General features: G+C 31.4%; 1 protein-coding gene across 1 annotated transcript in view; it reads right to left on the bottom strand.

Moving 5' to 3' along the window:
* The window catches only part of Slc9b1 (solute carrier family 9 member B1), a 93,592-nt gene that overhangs the window by 45,343 nt on the left and 23,883 nt on the right, over positions 1–24,366 (bottom strand). Inside the window, exons 2-6 of the mRNA XM_076865003.2 lie at positions 21,665–21,724; positions 19,925–20,076; positions 5,860–6,030; positions 4,374–4,516; positions 3,173–3,300 (exon numbers count right to left, since the gene is read on the bottom strand). Of these exons, the coding sequence (XP_076721118.2) occupies positions 3,173–3,300; positions 4,374–4,516; positions 5,860–6,030; positions 19,925–20,076; positions 21,665–21,723 (653 nt within the window). The 5' untranslated portion in view covers position 21,724. The remainder of the gene's footprint in view (positions 1–3,172; positions 3,301–4,373; positions 4,517–5,859; positions 6,031–19,924; positions 20,077–21,664; positions 21,725–24,366) is intronic.

Below are 24,366 nucleotides of genomic sequence, written 5' to 3'. Positions count from 1 at the left end.
AAAAAACATAGAATACTTAGGAATAAATTTAATAAAACATGTATAAGACCTGTATGATGAAATCATAAAATTACAAGAGAAATTAATGCTCAAATAAATTGATTTTACCATATTCATATTAAAACCCCTAATATTGTGTAAATCAACTATTTTCAAATTGATCTGTAGATTTAACCCCATCACAGTAAAAATCCAAGCTTTTTTCATTTGTAAAACTTAACCTTACATAAAAGTATATTAAAATTCAAAGAACTGAGAATCAACAATCCAATCTTGAAAAATAACAAATTTAGAGAGCTTAAATAGCCTATTATCAAGATTTACTTTAAAGGAATAGTACCAAGAAATGTGATACTGATATAAGTCTAGACATTTTAGATCAATGGAATAGAAATAAGTCCATCTACATATAGTCAATTTAGTTTTCACCAGAAGCGCTAAAATAATATAATGAGGAAGTCATTATAACAACTTCATAGTATTATAGGAAAAATGAATCTTGACTCTTATCTCATGGCATCCAATGAAAGTTGACTGGAAATGGGTAATACACTTAAGTTTAAAAGCTTGTATTATGAAACTTTCAGAAGAAAGTATAAAAAATTAACTTTTGTTGAGGATGGCAAGTTTTTTAGAATAGCCCAAACCATAAAAGAAAAACTAATAAAATATAAATCAAAATTTAAATCTTCTCTTGAAACACTATTAAAAATGAAAGGATATTAGGGAAATGTTAAAAAATCATAATTTGGTAGAAGGAATAAATTCAATAGTTATGATGTACTATACTAATGACTAATACTAAAGTGGATATTATATCTCCCCATAAAAATGATAACTATGTGAGGTAATGCATATTTTCATTAGATTTAATCATTCCATAATGCAAATATATTCCAAAATATTATATTATACAGGATAAAGACTTATAATTTTATCTGTCAATTTAAAAAAAACACATTTTGGGAAAAAGAAAATACCTCTCTATCATCAAAAGTATTACTAAAAGAAAAAATTTTTTTTTTCCGGGCATGGTGGTACACACCTCTAACCCCAGTTGCTCAGGAGACTGAGGCAGGAGGATCTCAAGTTCAAAGCCAGCCTCAACAAAAGTGAGGAAGCAACTCAAGGAGACCCTGTCTCTAAATAAAATACAAAATAGGACTGGGGATGTAGCTCAGTGCCCCTGAGTTCAATCCCTAATAACCCCCCAAAAATATACTTTTTAAAAATGTGCATTTTATGTTGAAGTCTTTCGTTCATTAGACATGTACTATGAAGCAAAAAAAACCTAACAATACCCTAATTTTTCTCAAATAATATTCCAGTTATCCCAATATACTTTTAAACTAAAACTTCCTTATCTTGACTTGAAATGCCATCTTTATCAAAAGTGCTACATACATATTCATAGTCTCAGTACAAGGTTGAGAATGTGAACCCTGAAGTCATGCTACAAGGTAATTTCAGTTACTTACAAAGTTAAGTGATTTATTTAACCATTCTCTAAGTTTTCTAGTTTGGAATAATGTGAGATTAAAATGAGCATTACAAAGATGAATTAATATGTATAAAGCTCACAGAAGATTGCATAGCACATGGTAAGGACTCAAAAATGATAATTGTTGTCACATAATTTAAAACAGTAACAAAACTTCAGATGAACACTTTTGGTTTTTGAGGATTAGACATCTACCTCATAAGATATGATCCTCTACTTTGATGTGATGTTCCCACTTAGAGCTCTCGGTATGTGTCTCCTATAGTTAAAGGAATATAGGGGACTTGAGTTATGGACTTGAAAATAAATGGCTTGGAGATAGATTTGAAATCATTACAATATAAGAGAAGAATCAGAGTCAGAATAAGAAAAAAAGAGGGTCTGATACTAGATCTTAAATCATTTCAATATTTAATGAATAGAAGAAAAAGGAGAACTAGAAAAGGAAGAAATTTTGCCTTCTAACTTCCAGAACTGTGAGAAACAAATTTCTATTATTTTAGTCAATTTATTTATATTGTTCACACATTTGAAGAAAAAAATATATCAGACAATACATATATTAGACAAAAGGCTTTATATAAAAGTAATTTAAAACTCAATATGAAGATGAAGAAAATAATTTTAAAAACTGGCAAAAGATTTGAACTGACACTTCATCAAAGAAGACATATAAATATTCTAGCACATAAAAAGATGCACAATGACAGTAGTTAGGTAAATATAAAATAAATCTGCAATAGGATATAACTGTACATTCTCTTAAAAACACTAAAATTAAATAAACACTACCATTGAAGAGGATATGGATGCATTACAATTTCATATACTGCATAGTCAATGGGTACTTCACTTTTATCTAATTTTTATCTTCATTTTATCTAATTTATCTAATTTTTCAAAAGGTAAATGCATTTGATTCAAATGTATGATCTGTCAAGATCATTGTATTGTCATGAGCAACTAATAAAACAACAACAACAACAACAAAGGTAAATTCAGGGTTGAAGGGTATAGCTCAGTGGTAGAGTGCTTGCCTCACATGCATGAGGCCCTGGGTTTGATCCCCAGCACTGCAAAAAATAAATAAATAGATAAATAAATAAGAAAAGATAAATGTATTTGGGCATTTAACAATACAAATTAATTTTGAAAATCCATTGGATTTGGCAATAAGAAAGTGCTTACAGATTTAAGGAATTTGGACAATCAAGTAGATGAATAGTAAAAAAAGGCAGTTGGGGCATTAAATTTAAGGAGTTTTTAATTTGTGTGCTTTTAAAAATGGGAGTTTTTAAAAATTACAAATATTTAACTATAAAAATATCTCTCATATATACATATGCATATACATACATACATATAGTATAGGAGGAAGAGGCCATTAGATAGGATAAAATATACAAATACATTATAATACAGAAAAAAAAGAATAAATTGATGAAGTGGATTACCATGGCACTACATATTTAAGAACTATGAATGTTTGTCAAATACATGATAGATTTGGGACATGGCTCTGTGTTTGGTCAACTGATTTCCAAGGTCATCTACTTTATGAAAACAAATTTTAATGAAGAGCTTGTTTATACAATATTTTGAATATTTCAATAGTTTTGAACCAACCATCATTAACTGTGTATTTTCATAGGCAAAAAAGAAAAAAATTACCCTAATAGAAATCCCCATTGCCAAGGAAACTGCATAATGAAGTGGGAAAAAACAGCAGCTGCACATGCCTCTGAGATGCATGGACCGAAAGACAATCTTAAACAAACAGTTTTCAAATGTTGTAAAGCCTGAAATATAGAGTAATATTTGAGTAAACTTACAAAGGTCAAAAAGGAAAGTATTTAAGCAAACATTGAATTAGAGAGTTTTTTGAGTAATAAACTTTTACTATACTGCATCTTATTTGGCCAGATCATTCTATTGGGCTTGAAACTCTAATATAGCTCATTTTATATATCATCATACATTGGATAATAAATAATTTCATACTTTATAAAATATTGTTATAGTTATTTTAAAGGATTTATTTTATAACTAAGTATCTAATCTTTCTAACTGCCTAATTTTCCTAATATTTGATAGAATGATAATATCCTATCGGTGTTTTCCATTAATTACCATTTAGCAATTAACTATTTGATTAAGTTAATATTTACAAATAGAACACACCAAAATGCCAAAAAAATAACTTAAGCTTATAATTAATTTAAAAAGGGAGAACTTTTCAATTTTCTCAGAGGTTCAAATTTTCTATTGGAAGATAAAATTATCACTGGCTATAATTATTTATGCTTATGGGATAATATTTCCATTAAACATATACATTTGCCACATTTATTTGAGTTGCTATTATGTGCATGTATAGTAATCCTCTTAAAGTCAAAAATATTTATGATCCCCATATTATAATATTTTATGAAATATTTTAAAATGTGATTTTACAACAAAACAGGAACATACTCTATGGAGAAAAAGTCACGAAACAAATATATTATTGAATTCTTAATCTCCTTAAAAAAAAGAATCATTTTATAGGGTGACCTTTCCTTTATTAACTGAAAAGTAAATAGTTCTCCATAGAAGAGCCTCCCAAGTAATACAAGTGCTGCATAAGAGACATTTCTCTGTGTAAATAATTATAGATGCTCCCCAATAGAGACCATACACTGCAAAGATTTCTCTTCATATAGGTAATAATGATAACTAGAAATAGAAATTAAGATTCCAGTACTTTTGCAAAGTCTTTGTTCTTTATCTTAGTTTGCTCTATTTGGAACAGCTATTACAAAAATTCTGTCTCTTTTTCTTTCCTACCAGCCTCTAATATTTGAAATAATTCAAGATACATTTGAAAATCTACCTGTGGATCAAGTCCAAGCCCAGCTCGTATTAGGATAATGGTAAGGGCAGTGTTTCTTAAAGTTGCAGACCATGTGTTATGTACTTGGACATGTTTGCCAATGAATGGAATATTCCTGATCATAAAACCAGCCAGTAACATCCCTAAAAAAGAAAGGAAGAACATAAAGCATGTCTGGTTTAGTTCAATTATTCAAGAGAGAAAAACAGACACTCCCCTCTTTAAAAACATGTCTCTTTTTACTTGCATAAAGAGCAGGTTATATACAAAAAGAGGAGACAGCATGAATAAAGTAATGAAGATAAGAAACAACATGTCTAAATGTGATATAAGTAATTCATTGTTACTGGATCATAAAGGACAGGATGGGAATGGAAGAAGGAGCTGGAGGGGCCAGATCATGGAAAGTTTCCCTTTGGCCAGAATAAGGCACCACAGGATGATTTTAAGCAGGAAGTGATTGATACATTATAGTTTTAATGATTTAGACAGGGATAAAACTGGAGACAAAAGTCTGTTGAAAGATTCTGCCATAGTCCATGCAAAAGAGAGAAACAGCCTAAGCTATAGAGAAAACAAGTTTTGGGAAGGAGGAAAAAGATTCAATAAATACTTAGAAGGTCCTCTAAGGGTATTATGAACATAGAAAATGCATTAGATATAAGATGTAGAGATAATCTCTGCTGATAGTATATTGAATATTTAGATGTATTGATTACTTAGAAGATAAGAGATACTTCTGACTTTTCTGTTTTCTTTTTTGGGTACCAGGGATTAAGCTCTGGGGCACTCGACCACTGAGCCATATCTCCAGCCCTATTTTGTATTTTATTTAGAGACAGGGTCTCACTGAGTTGCTTAGTGCTCTCCTTTTGCTGAGGCTGGCTTTGAACTCAAGATCCTCCTGTCTCAGCCTCCCAAGCCACTGGCATTACAGGCATGTGCCACTGCACCCTGTGATATGAGACATTTCTGATAAAAATTCTTCCACTAATTTTATTCTGTTCAGCTGGAGAGTTACAGAACACTGGTAATGAAGAAACAGTGCATAATGCAGGTAAGGAATCCATAAATATACAAAGTGCTTATGACCAAACAGCTTACTCAAAAATCATAGACCTTTTGGTACCCTAGTCAGTATATTATTTGAATCTTGTATTCAAGTTACATGACATACACAAAAACTCAGACTTTTCTATATTTTTATTTTTCTATAATATATTTAAAATTAAGAAAAAATTACTTATGAAGTAATGGAGCAACAAGAATCATGTAGTGAGGATATTTAAATTATTTAAAAAAAATTTTTTTTGGAAAAAAGACATATATATATATATACACATGGATACACATATACAATAAATACACAGGGAGGCTGCACAGATTATATTAAATTGAAATATTTCTGAATCATATCTAGTCCAATTAGAAAATGTTCAAAATTCACAGTCAACAATGAACAAGAGAGAGCTAATTAAATACTTACCAAGAAGGGGTGGAAGTGAAGGCACTGAAGGTATTCTAATGATTTCCAAAAATTTCCCCCCAAGAAAGGCACTACAAAAAATAATTATTAGTCCAAATAAATTTCCACCAGGAAGAGCTTCAGAGCCTGAGAATGTCCAGGTTAAACACCACAGCATACAGAGTATAACTCCTGAAATATAAAAAAAATGCATCTACATATCTTTATAGACATAGCTGTACACAAACAAAAGATGAATTCAGTAATAGCCAGTTCTATATAACAATCCATAGTATAAAATAATATTGCTTACTAGTATTACTGAAGAAACATCTACTTAAGATATATTCCAAAGACCCTGTTAATTTATGAAACAAGCTTTAAACAATTTTTAATTTAAACATTTTTAATTTAAAAAGACTCTTGTACAACTTTAAGTGATAAATGATAAATGTCTTAAGACAGGATTACCCTAATTAAACATCATGCAGTATATTTAAATATTGAAACATCACATGGTACCCCATTAATATATACAAATTCTGTTTCATGTATCCTTTAAAAATGAATTTAATGTAAGTAAAAAAAAAAGAAAGAAAAAATTCCATGTGAATTCTTTAAAGTGCTAAAACATAATATCTGACATTTTAAAGAGTATCATGGCAATATGAGATATTCTGAATTTTGTGCTTCAGAATAAGATGACAATTGGCCATGACATTAAATCTCAACTTTATTGAAGATCACAATGGCAAGGTGCCAATTTTTTAACATGAGCAGACTAAATCTTTGTACTGAAAGTAATTCAGTTGATATTTGATCTAAGTGTATTAGGGAGGGTAAGGCCTGGAAAAAGTATACCTGGACTTGGTGAAAAATAAATATAAAGTACCTTATGTGTAGGAAATATTGGTAGACAGAGTGAGTAGAATAAGGTTATATACATCTTGTTTCTGGCAAATACATACAAATAAATACAATAGTCCAGAGGTTTCCATAAAGGAAAGATAGTTATACTGTAAATTTTTACCTACCTTCATTTACTATGAATCATATTTTTTGGTGATTTTCAGGTTATTAAAACAGTGAAAGTGCATTTTTTTTTTTTAGCTGTGAAGTCTTTTTTGGTTACAGAAAAATGTCAATGTAAATGAGGAGATTTTGACTTGCTCAAAGCAGGTAGCTAAAACTAAGATTATTGCCTCCTCCCCGGTATTGTCACCTAGAAAAAATGTGAACACCTAAAGGGCTAATGCTGTACTAAAAAATGAACTAAAAAATATTGTTCTACTGGCAAACTGAGGAGACCAGGCAGTTTGTTTTAGCTGGCTTCTAGATGACAAAATCTCCTTTGAAAATTCATATATAAAATAGACTTTATGTAACTTATGTTTAGGGCTCATGTTTACAAGATTTTAATGGATTGGGAACCCCCAAAGTTCTAAACCAAGCATAAAAATGACCCCCCACCCATGGAACCATCTCTGGAGCACTTGATAGCTACTAATTCAAAATATCTCTAATGAACACTTCTGATTCCAGACTATGTAAGTAAAGCTCCAATGAATATAAACTTAAGAAATATGAGAAAAAGTTAATAGAGACAACAAAGAAGAGGATTAAATATATGAAAACTTCATCTATTAGGACTACCAGAGAGACACTATAAGTATTTTTAAAGAGAGCAAAGAAAACTTTTAAAACTTGGAGATACGAGAAAAAAATTTGGAAATATTTTTTAAAAAATCAAATGGAACAATTGAACAGAAGCTAAAATAATACTGAAATTGAAAATCCCTAAGATCGTAAATGGCAGGCTGCAAACAGCTGAAGAGGGAAACTAACAAATAGATGTGAGGAAATTACCCAGAATATAACATAAAAAGAAAATTGAGATAGAAAAGGTAGAGATTTTGATTATGAAAAAGGCCTAAAATAAATCTAATAGTAATTATAGAAATAGCATGGAAGGAGTGAAGGAAAGACAATATACTTTACAGGATTGACTAAAAACACAATCAATTTGGTAATGATTTGAACACAGGACGCAAAATGAGTTCTTAGATTAAGTAAAAATAATTAGATACTTATCAGAATCAGACTTCAATCATTGTAATAAGAACTAAAGTGGAAATTGAGTGATAAGAAAGGATTACATAAGGGAATTAAATAAATTCAAATGTCTCACTTAAAAAAATAATTAGACACTTAAATTCATTGTTGAGAGAAAGTACAGACTACCAAACACAAATATAAGATCTTAAGAATCCAGAGAAAGAAGTAGATTATCTGTAAAGAAATAAACATGACTGCAGATTCTCGATTCCAAAAACAACAAGAGGCTAGAAGATAACAAAGTCTTCAAAGTACAGATAAATAAATATCTAATGATGAATTCTGCATCCAGTAAAACTGGACAAATTGAAAATATTAAGCAAATACATCTAAGAGCATATCTTTACTGAGGAGAAACCTACTGAAAGTTATGTTTTAGAAATAGGAGACAAAATCAAAATGGAAGAAATATTGCACAAAGAAGTTTACAAACATAGGTTAGACTAAAAAGTGTTGATTTTATAACATATTACTAATGAAAATAGTTAATCAGGTATTATAAAAATAAAGTGGGAGGAGACTTTCAATAATAGTGGTATGAATAGGTTGGCGCTTTATTTCCATACCTAAAAATGAAAAACAACCCACATAAAAAATGGCACCAAATTATCAGAAACAACCATATCAGGACCCTGAAAATTGACCAAAGTTAATTATTAAATTGAGAGATGTTTATTCATAGAAAAAGTACTAGGATCATTGGGAGTCAGAGGTCTTCCCGCCTGAGGTTGGTCCCATTCTTCTCTGCAATCATCTCTTCCCAATGCTCAGTTGGAAAAAAAAACTGTAATTTTTTCAGAATGGAGAGGGATACAAAAATCCTCAGCTTTTCTGCCAGAGGTAGGGCATATTTGATATGGTGTTGAAGAAAAAGTAAACCCGTGCTTTGCCAGTGAAAATTAGAAAATGAAAAGAGAAAACCTGCAGCTTTGAAGTTGCAGTCTCAGTTGAGGCAAGTGGCAGACAAGACAAAAATTTAACTGGGAGATCCTGGAAATGAGAGTCATTGAAAATTTGAGATAAATTCTCCATATATGCATGGCTGATGGGGAAGTATGCAGTAAAGAAGAGAATACAGCAAAGAGTAAAGACGAATCAAGATTTGAGCATTAGCTGTGACTGTAAATGCACTTACCAACTCACCCAGAGATCACCAGGCAGAGAAGAAGCCTTACCAACTTGAATACAATGGCTCCTTCAACTTATTAGGTGACTACTAAGCTATACAATTGGTACACAGGAAACACTTAGGAAGACATACCAAAGAACAACAATAACTATTATAAAAGACATTAGCTGCTGGGGCAAAAAGATTTCAGTTGCACTCAAATTATCAAACAATAGCAACAACAACGAAACCCTTGACAAATAAAAATAAGTGCAGAGTTGCTATAATGTGTAATTAATATGTTTGAGTTTCAACTAATAAACATGTTATAGGAAAATATGTTTCATATCCGGATAAACAGTTAATAGAAACTGATTGAATTCAGGTATTTGATTTAGAGACAGTTTTCAAAGTATTAGCAATATGTTCAAATAAAGAAAAGCATGACTGCAATGTCTCATCTATTAGAAAACATAAATAAGGAGACAGAATATATTTAAAAACAGGAAGAAGGAATTAAAATTTATAAAAATTGAAATGAAATATTCATTAGTGAGGTTCAATTGTATACTAAGTTTGCAAAAGAAATTATCAGTGAACTTGAAGATATATCAAAAGAGGTCTATTAATCTGAAGAAAAAAGAATCAGGAAAAATGAACAGATTGGAAAATTTGGGGATATTAGTAGTGCAAATATATACATAATGGAAGGACCACAGGGAGAAGACAGAGACAAAGGGGCAAAAAAATATTGAAACAGATCATGGAAGTTTTTAAACTTCCAAAACTGTAATGAAAAATATTAAGATATCAGAAGCTCAAGGAATCCCAAATAATAAACACAAAGAGAGCCACACCTAGAGATGTCATTATGTGATTGAAAACCAGTCATAATGGGAAAATCATAGAAGTAGTAAGAGATGTGTACATAAAAGGGAAGAATAATATGACTAATAGAAGCACTCTCATAAGAAAAAAAATGAGGCCATTTCAAAGGTGCAGAAAAAAGTAACTCTTAATCATGAATTCTATATTCAGTAAAACTATCCTTCAAAAATAAAGTTAAAATAAAGACTTTTCTGAATAAATGAAACTGAAGAAAATTCATTCTTGCTAAAGAAACACTAAAGAAAATGTTTTAAGCAGAAAGGAAATGATACTGGATGGTAACTTTCATTAATAATCAGAAATAAAGTCAATAGAAATGATAAATAAATATTTAAGTATAAGACTATGTATATTTTTTCTCATTTCATCTCATAACTTAAAAAAGGCATAAGCTGGGGCTAACGAGGTGGCTCAGTGGTACAGTTGTTGCTTGGCATGCATGAAGCCCTGGGCTCAATTCCCAGCATCACATACACACACAAAAAGCAGAAGCTGGGCATGGTAAGTCTGCAGTTTCAGCTATTCAGGAGGCTGAGGTGGGAGGATTGCAAAAACAAAGGCAAAATATAGAGATTTGGGAAAGACTAGATAGACATTTAGTTTTTTTGTTATATCATTCATTCTCTCTATATTTTATTCTTAAAATAGTTCCTCAAAAATAAGAGTACAGGCTAAGCATGGTGGTATGCGCCTGTAATCCCAGTGTCTCAGGAGACTGAGGCAGGAGGATCATAAGTTCAAGGCCTACCTCAACAACTTAATGAGGCCCTAAGCAACTTAGGAAGACCCTGTCTCAAAATAAAAAGTAAAAAGGGCTGGAGATGTAACTCAGTGATTAAGCACCCTGGGTTCAATCCCTCGTACCAAAAAAAAAAAAAAAAAAAAAAAAAAAGGAGAGTACTTACTGAGATAGTTTGTTCCTGTATTGTCTATTCTATTAAAAGAATTATTTACCTCCAGAATAGTATTGCTTTTCAGTGTACCAAAATCAAAATCTTTATTCTATCAAGGAAAATAGAAATATTTCATTATATTTGAATATTGATTTTTATTTATAGAGAGAAAATGGTTGAAAATATTCTATAATAAGTCATATTTGCTATTTTATTATTTTTAATTTTATTTTTAGTTGTAGATGGACATAATATTTTTATTTATTTATTTTTATGTGGTATTGAGGATCGAACCCAGTGCCTGATACACATGAGGCAGGCGCTCTACTACTGAGCTACAGCTCCGGTCCCCATATTTGCTATCTTAAAAGTGAGAGTATATGCAATGAATTTAGCTACTAAGTTCTTGGGTAAGGTATTGGAATAAGATGGGATACAGATGATTTATGATCTAAATATTCTCTGATAAGATGGTGTTTATTCAGGTTATATTTGAGGCAAAAGGAAAATTTAGACCTTAAAGATACTCAAGAGGGGCTGGGGCTATAGCTCATTGGGAGGGTACCTGCCTCCCACATGTGAAGTACTGGGTTGGATCTTCAGCACCACATAAAAATAAATAAAGATGTGCGTCCAACTACAACTAAAAAAATATTTTTTAAGAAAACATACTCAAAAAATCACAGCTCAATTCCAGATGTTGGGTTGCGGGGATGATAAAGGAATAATCTTCTAGGAGATTGGTTGGTAAAATTTTTCAGTAAAAGACATAATTAAAAACTTTCTGGCACTGTGAACCATATGATCTCTGTTACAAATACTCAACTTTGTCACTGTAACACAATAGACCTTTACAAAACAGGCAAGGGGCTGGATTTTGTTCCCCAGCTCCCTTAACAGCCTGAATCATACTGAATTATACTACCAATTATGAGGCGGCTGATCTGGGCAGAAAATTATTGTTAGGGCCCTATGATGATTCCTTAGTTTCTATTATTCCTAATATCTTTCTTCTAATAAGGCTATAAAAAATTCTCTATCCCATGTATTTTTCCCATAATTTAATCATATTTCACAGAATTTTGCTAATTAGATATTTATTTAAATAAATAAGCACTTCCTTTAAAATTAATATATTTGTTATCTTGCTCAAGTTGAGAACAAACTAACTGAATAAGGGGGTGTGTTTTCTTTTTTTTCCAGATGAGGTCTTACTATATTGCTGAGACTGCTCTCTAATTCCTAAACTCAAGGAATTATCCTGCCTCAGTCTCCCACATGGCTAAGAGTACAGGTGTAACCACCATGCCCTCCAGAGTCTTGATTAAGTGAAAAAGATGAGATGAAGAGAGAAGGGGAAATAAAATCAAAAACAGGCTTGTTCACCAGGGCAGATAGGGTACACATTATTTAGCTAAAACGAAATTATAGAAACACAAAAAGGAATAAACATATCACCATGAAGAGAATTGAAGGAGAAAAGAAAGTGTTTTTACACCATCCTGAAAGCTTTAGGCTTTTAATGGTGGGCACAGATATCTACCATTAAAGAATCTTATAGAATAGTTTCACTGTCCTAAGAATCTTCTATGCTCTATGCATTCCTCCTGTCCCCAGTTCTTGGCAACCACTGATATTTTTTACTGTGTCCATAGTTTTGCTTATTATAGAATGTCATATAGATGGAAAAACACAGAATACAGCCATTGCAGGTTGGCTTCCTTCACTTGGCAATATGTATTCACATTTTCTTCATGATATTTCAAGGCTTGATAGCTCATTTACTTTTAGTGTTCAATAATATTTCACTATCTGGATGTACCACAGTTGTTTATCCACCCACCCAATGAAGAATATTTTGATAGCTTCCAAGTTTTGAAAATTATGCTACAAAAATTGAGCTACAAACATCAGCTTAAAAATTTTTTGGCACTTTTGGGTAAAAATAAATGAGTGTGATTATATGACGGGAGTAAATTTATTTTTGTAAGAAACTGTCAAATTGTCTTAAAAAGAGGCTTCAACATTTTGCACTCCCACAGTAATAAAATGATAGTTCCTGTTACTCTGCATTCTCATCAGGATTTGGTATCAGTGTTTTGGATTTTGGCTATTCTAGTAGGTATGTAATAGTCGATTAGTATTTTTATTACTTTTGCTGTTTACTTTCTTTCAGTGCTGGAGATCCAACCCAATGTCTCACACATGCTAGGGAATCTATTGTTCAAACTTGAAATTCTATAATGACCTATGATGTTGTACATTTTTGTATGTTTGTCATCTGTATATCTTGTGAGTTATCTTTTACAGTGTTTTACTTATTTTTAAAATGGATTATTTATTTCTTTATTGGTGAGTTTTAAGAGTTCTTTGTATATTTTGGATAACAGTCTCTTAACAGATGTATACATTGCAGATATTTTTCACCCAATCTGTAGCTTGTTTTTTTAATTCTCTTGAAAATGTACTCCATAGAGCAGAAAGGTTTCTTTTTTAGATTTAAAAAAAATTATTAGAGCATTATAGTTATACCTAGTAGCTGTGTTTCATTTTGGCAAAATCACACCTGCAAGGAATTTTATTTCAATTCTCATTCCCACTTCTTTTCCTCCCCTTCTCCTTTCTACTATTCTCCTTCCTCTGCTCTGCTGCCTTCCTTTTGCTTATTTATTTGATTGGTACTTTTACATATACATAAAGGTAAAATTACCTTTAGTACATTTATAGATGCATACAATATGATTTTGTTAAATTCATTCCATATTTCCTCCCCATTCCCATCCTCCTTCCTTATCATTCTCTACCTTCTACTCCACTGATATTCCCTATATATCTGATTCCCCCCCCACCACTTTCTTTCCCTTATTTTGCCCTAGCTTCCATATGTAAGAGGAAATATTTGACCCTTGATTTTTTTGAGTCTGGCTTATATCAGTTAGCATAATGTTCTCCATTTCCATTCATTTACTGGCAAAAGCCATTATTCATTCCTCTTTATGGCAGAGTAAAACTCCATTGTGTATGTATACCACATTTTTTTTTATCCATTCATCTCTTCCAGGCATCTGGGCTCATTCCATGATTTGGCTATTGTGAACTATGCTGCTATTAACACTGAAGTGACTATATTGCTAAGTATGCTCATTTTGGTTCTTTTGGATAAATATCAAGCAATGGAATAACTCACAGAGCAGAAATTTTTAATGTTAAAGTCCATCTCATAAATATTTTTTCATGGAGGGAACCTTTGGTAATTATATTTTAAAAAGTCATTGTCATATCCAGTGTCACCTAGATTTTATCCGATGTCATTTTCTATGAGTTTTATGTTTTACACTCAGGTCTATAATCCATTTTGAAAGGTACAAAGTTTGTCTCTAGATTTTATTTTTTATTGCCCACGGATATCCATTTATTCTAGCACCATTTGCTGAAAAGACTATCTTTGGTTTTTTCCTGGTTCTCAGATTTTCTACATAGATAATCATGTCATTGTATTTCTTTTGTCTCCTTTTTCAAAGACCAGTTGACTATATTTATATGGGTCTATTTGTGGGCTTTTTGTTCTATTGATCTATTTGTTTAGTCTTTCACTAAAAACTCACTGTGTTGATTACATAACTTCACAGTGTTAAGTCAGGTAATGTCAGTTTTATGACTTCTTTTTTGATATAAATTGGCACATTTTGGGTCTTTTTCTATATAAAATAGAACTGGTTAGCTGAAATTCACAAATAACTTTCTAGAATTTTTAATAGAATTGCACTGAGTCTATTAAGTTGTGAATAACTGACATCTGACAATATTACATCTTTCATGAAAATGGAATATCTCTTCACTTATTTAGTTCTATCAGATTTATATAGTTTTCCTTACAGATACTGTACATATTACACAAAAATTTTGTGTTGCTAATGTAAAAGATACTATGTATTTTTAATAACTTTATTTTTTATTTTTTTGTGCTTGGTTCTGAGGAGTGAACCCAGTGCCTCACACATGCTAGGCAAGCACTCCACCACTGAGCCACAACCCCATACCTAATACTATGTTTTTAATTTCAAATTCTATTTATTTATTGTGGTACATAGGAAAGCAAATGTCTTTTGAATATTAATCCTGCATTTTGCAACCTATTAGCTGTTCCAGAAGTTTTTTCCTGGTTCTCAGATTTTCTACATAGATAATCATGTCATCTGAACAGTTTTGTTTCTTCCTTCCTAACATGTACAGTTACTGTTTCCTTACCTTACTTTATTGCAGTAGTAGGATTTCCAGTACAATGTTTAAATAGAGTGGTAAGAGTGGGCATCCTTGCCTACTTCATGATCTTAGAGGAAAAGCTTCTAGTTTCTTACCGTTAAAGTATGATGTTAGCTATAGGTTTTCAGTATTTTTTAAATCAAGGTAAAGAATATCTCCTTCTATTCTTAATTTAATGAGATTTTTTAAAGAAACCATGCATGGATGTTGAATTTTGTCAAAAGCCTTTTATTCATCTATTGATAGAAAGATTTTTTTTAGACTTTTTAAGACTACCAATGTAATGGATTAATGTTGATTGATCTTCAAATGTTGAACCAATCTTGCACATCTGGAATAAATCCCACTTGGTCATAATGTGTAATACTTTTTTATACATTATTTAATTCGATTTGCTAATATTTGTTGAGTATTTTTGCATCTATGTTCATTAGAGATACTCATCTATAGATATTGGTGTTATAATGTTTTTTCAGGTTTTTATAGTATTAATTCTGGCCTTTTAGAATGAATTGGGAAGTACTGTCATTGCTTCAAGCTTCTAGAAAAGATTATAGAAACGTGATATAATTGCATCCTTAAATGTCTGGTGGAAAGCACTAACAAAACCATTTGAGCCTGGAACTTTCTGTTTTGGAAGGTTCTTCATTGTTGACCAAATTTCTTTGATACATATCTATTAGGATGCCTATTTCTTCTTGTGTAAGTTTTAGAATATTGTGCCTTTCAAGGACTTGGTCAACTTCAGCTAGGTTATCAAATTTGTGTTGTTCATAGTTTTTATCATCTTTTAATGCCCATGGGATCTGCAGTGATGTCCACCCTTTCATTTCTCTTATAATTTGTGTTTTCTCTATTTTGTCTTAGCCTGGTTAGAAACTTATAAATTCTACTGACATCTTCAAAGAACCAGTTTTTGGTTTCATTAACTTTTTATAGTGCTTCCCTGTTTTTAATTTCATTGACTTCTGTCCAATTTTTTGTATTCTTTTTCTTTTTATTACTTTGAATTCAATCTGTTATTCTTTTCTAGCTTCCTAAGTAGATGTTTATTTTATTAATTTCAGATATTTTTCTGTAATATAGGCATTGAATGCTGTAAATTTCCCTCTATGGCCTGCTTTTGCTGCATCTTATAAATCTTGATTAAGTTGTATTTTCATTTAAAAGTATTTTGAAATTTCTACTCTGATCTAGTGTTATCTTGAAGTATGTTGTTTAATATCAAAGTATTTGAGGAATTCCAAATCTCTTTCTGTTATTGATTTCTGGTTTAAATCCATTCTTATCTAAAGGCAAATACTTATATGATTTTTTTTTAAAAATTTTGTCATGTGTGCTTTATGGCTCAGAATATGGCCCATCTGGCTCAATGTTCTATGTTAGCTTGAGCAGTTTTTGTATTCTGATGCTATTGGGTTAAGTTATAGATGTCAATTGCATCCAAGTGACTGATATGATGTAATTATATCTTTACTCAATTTCTGCCTGCTGGGTCTGTTCATTTCTGATAGAAGGATGATGATGTTTCTAACTAGAAAAGTGGATTAATCTATTTCTCCTTACAGTTTTTTTAATCAGTTTTTTATTTATGTATTTTGGTGCTCTTTTGTTATGAACATACACATTGAAGACTGCCATGTGTTTTTGAAAAATTAATACTTTTCTCATGATATAATGCTCCTCTACTTTATCCCTGATAATTATGATTGTTCACAAGTCTGTTCTTTATGAAGTTAATATAGCACTTCATCTTTATTTGTATTAGTTTTAGAATAATATACCTTTTTCCATCCCTATTCTTTTTAAAATTATTTAAATTTTTTTGTAGTTATAGATGTATAAATAAATAAATATCTTTATTTTACTTATTTATTTTTATGTGATGCTGAGGACCTAATCCAGGGCCTCACACGTGCTAAGCAAGCACTCTGCCACTGAGCTACAACCCCAGCCCTTCCATCCTTATTCTTTAATCAGTATGTATTTTGTAAACAACATTCACTTGGGTCTTATTTTTTAATATTTGTTTTTTAGTTGTAGTTGGACACAATACCTTTATTTTATTTTTTATTTATTTTTATATGGTGCTGAGGATTGAACCCAGGACCTCGCATGTACTAGGCAAGCGTGCTACCGCTGAGCCACAATCCTAGCCCTTGGGTCTGAGTTTTTGATCCCATCTGACAATGTCTATATGTTACCTAGTGTATTTGGATCACTGGCATTTAAAGTGTTTATTGATATAGTTGTATTAATATCTAACATATTTGTGTTTGCTATTCACTGCCATGTTCTTTGTTCTTAATTTTGTCTTCTACTCTTTTTTTTTATCTTTTGTGGTTACAATTGAGGATTTTATATAATTCTATTTTTCTTAGCATATCAATTATACTTATTTTTATTTTTTTTTAAATATGGTTGCCCTATAGTTTGCAATACACATTTACAACTAATCCAAATTAATGTTCAAATAACACTATTGAAGCAATACACAAGGTAAACACAAATTGTATGAGGCTGCTGCTAGTATAGATTAGCATACTATTTTACAGCAAACATTTTTTACAAGTAGAAGAAATACACTCTAAAATAATGATAAAATATAGTAAATACATAAACCAGTAACATAGTCATTTGTTTTTAAATAGCCATTCAATGATTCTATCCCATACATGAGTGTATTTTCTATACTTTTATATGACTGGCAGTGCAGTAGCTTGGTTAACACCAGCATCACCACAAGAACAGGAATAGTGCATTACACTATAATGATATGGCTACAGTGTCACTACTTGACAGGAACTTTTTAGCTCCATTATAATCTTATAGGACCATTATCCTTACAAATAGAACCAGAAACTGAAAGTCTCTGCAATATTATTTTTAGATCCTAAACTTCCAATCCTTCCATTTTCAAAAGACTCATAATAAGATTTTAATGAGGAAATTAAGCCCTGAAAATCATGGTTGTTTGTAAACAAAGCTTTTACTTAATTTATATAAAGGAAAACAACTACATGAAAATATATTGTACTTTCATTGAAAGTAACTTTTTTGAAAAAAGATACAAAAAAGAATGATAGCCTAAAAATCCTGCCCTAGAATATCCATTTCTTTGTCACTAGGCAAGCCACCTCTTAAGCAAGTTATATAAACATGTGATTAAATGTAATGAGACTGATTTTTGTGTGTGGTTGAGTGTTTAGATTTCTCATTTAAAGAGACAAGTGATTTAACTGTCATTTGTACAGAAACTGAAGTGTTACTCCTTTTATTATTCAAAGGATATGCTATTTTAGGTTTTTATTTTTTTGGTTGTTTAATTCTATTGATATATGGATGTATATTACTTATTCCATGATGAGACAGAGTGGGATTCCTAACAGTGACATGTTCAAAGCACATTCAGAGTTTGAGATTCTATACTTTGTGTATGAAGGAGCCATTATGAACCTAGGATATCTATAGGTGTGCATGTGAGAGAGAAAAAAGGAGAGAGACAGAGAGTGAGTGAGAAAGATTTTGAAAAATTGGCTAGGACTGTAGTTCAGTGGCAGAGTGCTTGCCCATCATGGGTGAGGCACTGGGTTTGAGGCTTAGCACCATGTGAAAATAAAACAAATAAAATAAAGGCATGCTGTCCACTTACAACTATAAAAATAATTTTTTAAAAAAGAGCACAAGACTATGCACTCCCAAAATAGAAACATGGAAGCTATGACAAATCTCCTTTTTCTATAATGTTTCTAAAACTACAAAATCAAAAATGAAAGAACAGAGGGGGAAACAAATTATAGAACTAATTTCAAGTTTCAATGTCGTTTTTCTATAACTCTCCAATTAGTTCCTGAGTAGCTTGCAGCCTAACCTTCAGGAAATAACCTTAGGTAATCAATAAATTTTCCTTTCCCCCACAAGTCCTGGCCCTTTTCTCTGCTCTATTAGAAAATGCCCACTAAATAAACAGGGTCATGGGAATATGCATGTAAGATCAATGTGCAGAAAGTATATTCACCAGAGTCCAATAATTTATGCTAGCAGATGAAGACTTTCCAAGTTCAGAGAAAAGCTTGGTTCAGTGCTTCCAAAACACTGATGTTATTTTAAAAAGCAATGTTTACTAATGAAGAAAAAAAATGAAAAAAAATGTTCTTTCAAAAGCTTAAAAGTTAGCACGAAGTAAATAATAAAATAAAAATAGAAAACTTCAATTACTTATACAACATCATATTTTAAATTTAATTCTCTCTAAACTCTGTTAATCCTCTTTATAAATACTTGGTGAATATGAGAAGCTTTAAAATTTTAGGAGGAGGCGTGAACATGCTCTATATACAAAGATATGAAAAATTGTACTCTATATGTGTAATAAGAACTGTAATGCATTCCACTGTCATGTATTTTAAAAAAATAAAATCAATAAAACTAAAAAAACAATTTAGGAGGAAAGCAACTTTTATACAATTCTGCAAGGTTGTACCATTTTAAACTTTGGGTCCTAACATTGCCAGGAATATGATATTATTTTTAGCTAACAAGATTAAATATCAAAAGTAGATCTTTAGTCAATGTTGCTTCTATTCACAAAAATTTAATACAAAAGCATGGAAATATTAAAATATAAATCTGTTAAGCAATATTTGATTTTTAGTTTTGAAATATTCAAAGAACATTTTCTCTTTGTCTACATGTTGCTTGTAACAGAGCTAAACATCAAAAATATACAGATTAAGCAGTGGCTTTATTGTCGCATGCTTTATTATTTATCACATACATTTCTCATTTTCTCCCCATTTACATTTCTTATTGCACATACCATTTGTAATTATTTTATTCACTATTCCTTGTGGAGGACAAGAAATATGTGACTGTTTATTCGTCTGTGGTACCATTTCCTGTGTTTCTGACAGGGTTCCCTTAGCTTGGTCATATGTGCTACTCTTAGGATCGTTGAGGATCTGAAGTAAAACAAGGAAATCTTTAAAGAACTATACTTTCAATACAATTTTATGAATGCACTAAACCACCACATCTCATAATTAAATTAATATTACTACTGCTAAATCACATATACATATATGCTCTATATCAATAGGTATTTGGGGATATCACAGCAGTGCATTTTGTAAGGCACCATGATTTACACTTTAATAGACTCAAGTCCCCACCATTTTCACTTACCATTTATATATACTGAACAAGTGAGCCTGTAATGTGGGCAAGATAATTAAAAGTATCCATCTTCCATCTACCTCCCTGAGCTTATATAACAAAACTTTTCTGAAACAAAATACAACTTATTGGAAAAGAGGTGATCTATAATTTTGTAATTTTTGGAATCATTTGAAAAATTATATAACTGAAAGAAAAATTAGAACAGTATAGGTCAAGTCTTCACAAATTTAGGCACACTCCTACTAATATTTATAGATAACATAGATAGTTCATGCCTATACCCATACCTCAATCTCCCAGGCCTTTGAATGATATTCTAGTCATGAAATTGCTGATTTGGACAAAAGAAATGTTTGGTTTATGAGAATATTAAGTGGCTTTTCCTATTGTTTAAAAAAATAAACACAGCAACAACAATAAACCCAGAGCAGAATTAACAATTAACTCTGAACAGAGATCTTCAAACTTCCCTTTATTATTGTCATGAGGGATATACATATGCATACAAACACTTTCACTTTGAGTGTATTCCTAGTATTTTCAGTACAGTGGGAAAGAGAACATCACATTGTTGCAGGAAATATAACAAAGGCTAGAGAGTAAGAAAATATTCAGAAAAGGGAAGGTTAACATCAATGACTAGAGAGACAGAGATATTACAGTATCTGATGGTTAAACATGAATTGTGTAGTTCAATGATTAAAATTCTCAAACCTAATGAGCAACCTATTGGTGTTCTGATGTAGAAGCTTTTTCTAGATGTTTTTCCATGGTATAAAAAGGCTAAACAAACAATGATGAATTTGTATTAGGGTTGTGAAAAAACAGATACAGTGAGATCATAGTTTTCTTATTTGAGAATTTATAATAACTTGATATCAGAATGAATTAGAAAGGAGAAAAAAATGAATGTTTAAAATATTTCAAAGTACCTTTTTCCTTTAAGAACTGTAGAAATTTATATTTCAAAAATAATGTAATTATAATTATAAGCAATTATTATTTAGTAAATAGACCAACAAAAGGCCTAATGACCTACTCTATATACTTGCAAAATAAAAAACTTGCATATCTTAAAAATACACAGCACATACTTACCTTTGCAACTACTAGTTTAAATTGCTGAATTTTCCTGGACATGGCAAGAAATAACAAGGCATATTACCTTTATTCCTAAAATCTACCCCATTAAGCTCCAAAATACTCTGTACTAATACTTTTTTATGTTTCTTTCTGATCAATTCATAGGACTTGTTAAACTATTTCAAAACTATCTCTTCTCATTTTTTTTAGCCAGACACATAGGAGAAATCTAATAATAAATTTTATAAAGAAAATTTAAGATCAGATATTTATTTCATATATTAAAATGTAGCTTTAAGTTTTTACCTGATCAGATCTCTTCTCCAAATGTTCATTTTTTGAATTTGTGGTGTGCATGCTAGAATTTAAAAGAAATAATAATTTGAAAGTATTTTGGGACTATAAATCCATATGAAAACAAACATGATTAAGTGACATTAATTTTTTAATTATTTTTAATCATAAAGTTATATCATAATGAAGTCAGATAACCTTTATATGACTTTATCTGAATATTTGCTTTTAAAATTATTAATCAAAACCATGTGAATAAGTCCTAAAAACCATTTTCATATAGAATTTAATACTTCTCTCTAGTTTATAATATTTTAAAATCACATGTAAGAAAATTCAGTTCTTTATTTCACAAACTCAACAAGTATGTTTGAGATAATTTTCACCCATTGATTTACTCTACCTTCAGTTATAAACCTGCATGAGACTCCAAGAAACTTTAAAATGAAATATGGAAGATGGCCAACTAGAGGTACTGGACATGCTTTCTTTCTGAAAAGAAGAATCAAAAGCAAAGAATAAAAGTTTGCTATTCAACTAGAATACATGGAGGAGAGCACTGGAAAGCAGTGTTAGTGAAACAGAGAAGCAGTGGAACACAGAGGCTCAAGATAACGTTTTTAAAAAAGGAGCAAGCTATCTTGCATCAATTGCCCTGTCATCCAGTCTGGACTAGCTTCAAACTGAGAAAGTCTTCCTATTGTGATAGATATTTTCTGGGAGCACAGGAAAAGATAACATGACACCATCAGTATCAATGTGAACCTTCTACAACTCAGTTATATCATTGTTGCTACTCTGTAGTATAAAAATAAAATGCCTAACCAGAAATATGAATTAACTCATATGGGAAACAAAGAACTAGTATTTAAAAGGAAACTAACAAGAGAATAAAACTATGCCTCCCTACACTAAATGCTCAGCCTTTGGATAAGAATCTGCTAAGCCAGTGTTGGCAAAAATAAACCCTGCTTCCTGCTGAATGCCCTGGAGTCCAGTGTCTCTGTGAGAGAATCCTGCCAACACTAGTAAAAGAAAAAGGTAAATGGCAGGCCCCCAACAACCTTCATTGACACCATTAACACCTGATGTTTTTGATTTTGGGGAATTCTGTAGCACTCATGGACCTTGAAACTGGTTTGGGGTGTTGTCATGGAGTGTGAATCATTGCACCACTCCAGAGAGGGAACTTAATTCATGTCATACTTTCCCCCACACAGATTGTTGTTGCACAGTGCCATTTTGAGATCAAATCCACTTATTCCAAGCTACATCCACTGTGCATGCCATGTCATATCAACTGGAATGTCTCCACAACCACATTGCCTATGGAGACTTAAGGAACCCCCTTCCTACTGCTGAGCACATGCATCTGCTAGAGTAGAACTTCCCCCATGCAGCCCAAAAAATCTGATGGAAGCTGCACCCCGGCTATTGCACCAACCATGCCTTGCTTACCTGGGCCAGTCAGAGGAGCCCAGCCCACTTATAGACCTGTAGAAACTGGGAGGCATCTCACAAGAGCTGCCCCAGAGTGATATGCAAAACTCACCACCACAGGCAATGTCAACATTGATTACAACTGAAGAAGCTACACAATGACTACATTTCTGTGGCCCAAAAGAACCAAAGCTAATGTATCCCACCCAACCAGTACCTTAACTTCAGGAGAAATTCTTCTACTTATGGAAGCCACTCAATAAAATTGAATAGAGCAAAAGGTTATCTGATGTGCAAATATCATCACAGAGACACAAGAGGCATGAAAAAGGAAGATAATGTGACATCTCCAAAGGGACATAGTAATTTCCCAAAGAAAATGAAATTGATGAGATACCTGAAAAAGAATCCAAAATAATAATTCTAAGTAAACCCAGTGAGATAAAAGAGAATACAGACTGATAAACCATCATGAATTAAGAAAATAATTCATAATCTGAAAGAAAGCAACATAAAGACAGAGATCATAAAAAAGAACCAAGTGAAATATTAGAACGGAAGAACCTCATAAGTAAAATTTTAAAAACATGGTTTTTAAACACATGATCAGGTCAAGCAAAAGAAAAAATTTCTGAATTTGACAGGTCCTTTGAAATAACTGTCAGCCAAAACAACAAAAACAAACAAACAAACCACAACAACACCCTATACCACTAATAAACAAATATTTGCATTATGGATGTATCAGAAGGGGAAGGGAGGAAGAAAAGTGTAGAAAACAATTCAGTGAAATAATAGCTAAAATAAATCTTGAGAAAATTACAGACATCCAGATCCAGAAGATTCAAAGGACTCCAAATAGATTTGACCAGGCCCTCTCAAATGCAAAAATCAAAACAAATAATTCTCAAAACAGCAAGAGAAAAAAAGCACTAAGTCACACTTAAGGAAGAGCTCATTTGATAAACAACAGTTTTCTCAGAAGAAATCTTATAGGCCAAAAGGGAATGGGATGATATAGTCAAATCCTGAAAGAGAAAAATTGCCAATCAAGAATTCTATATCCAGTGAAGCTGTTCTTTAGAAATAAAGTCTTTCCAAAACAAACAAAAATTAGGATGTTCACCACCACCAGATTGGCCTTACAAAAAATGTCTTGAGAGTTCTATATTAAGAAATACAAAGATATCTACTATCATGAAAATACAAAACTATAAAACTCATTAGTACAGCAGATATATAAAAGAGAAAATAAAACTTATCAAC

Source organism: Callospermophilus lateralis, chromosome 8 (genome assembly GCF_048772815.1).
Source record: "Callospermophilus lateralis isolate mCalLat2 chromosome 8, mCalLat2.hap1, whole genome shotgun sequence".
Lineage (NCBI taxonomy): Eukaryota > Metazoa > Chordata > Mammalia > Rodentia > Sciuridae > Callospermophilus > Callospermophilus lateralis.
The sequence above is the reverse complement of the archived record's forward strand: the minus strand, read 5'-3'. Positions and strand labels throughout refer to the sequence as shown.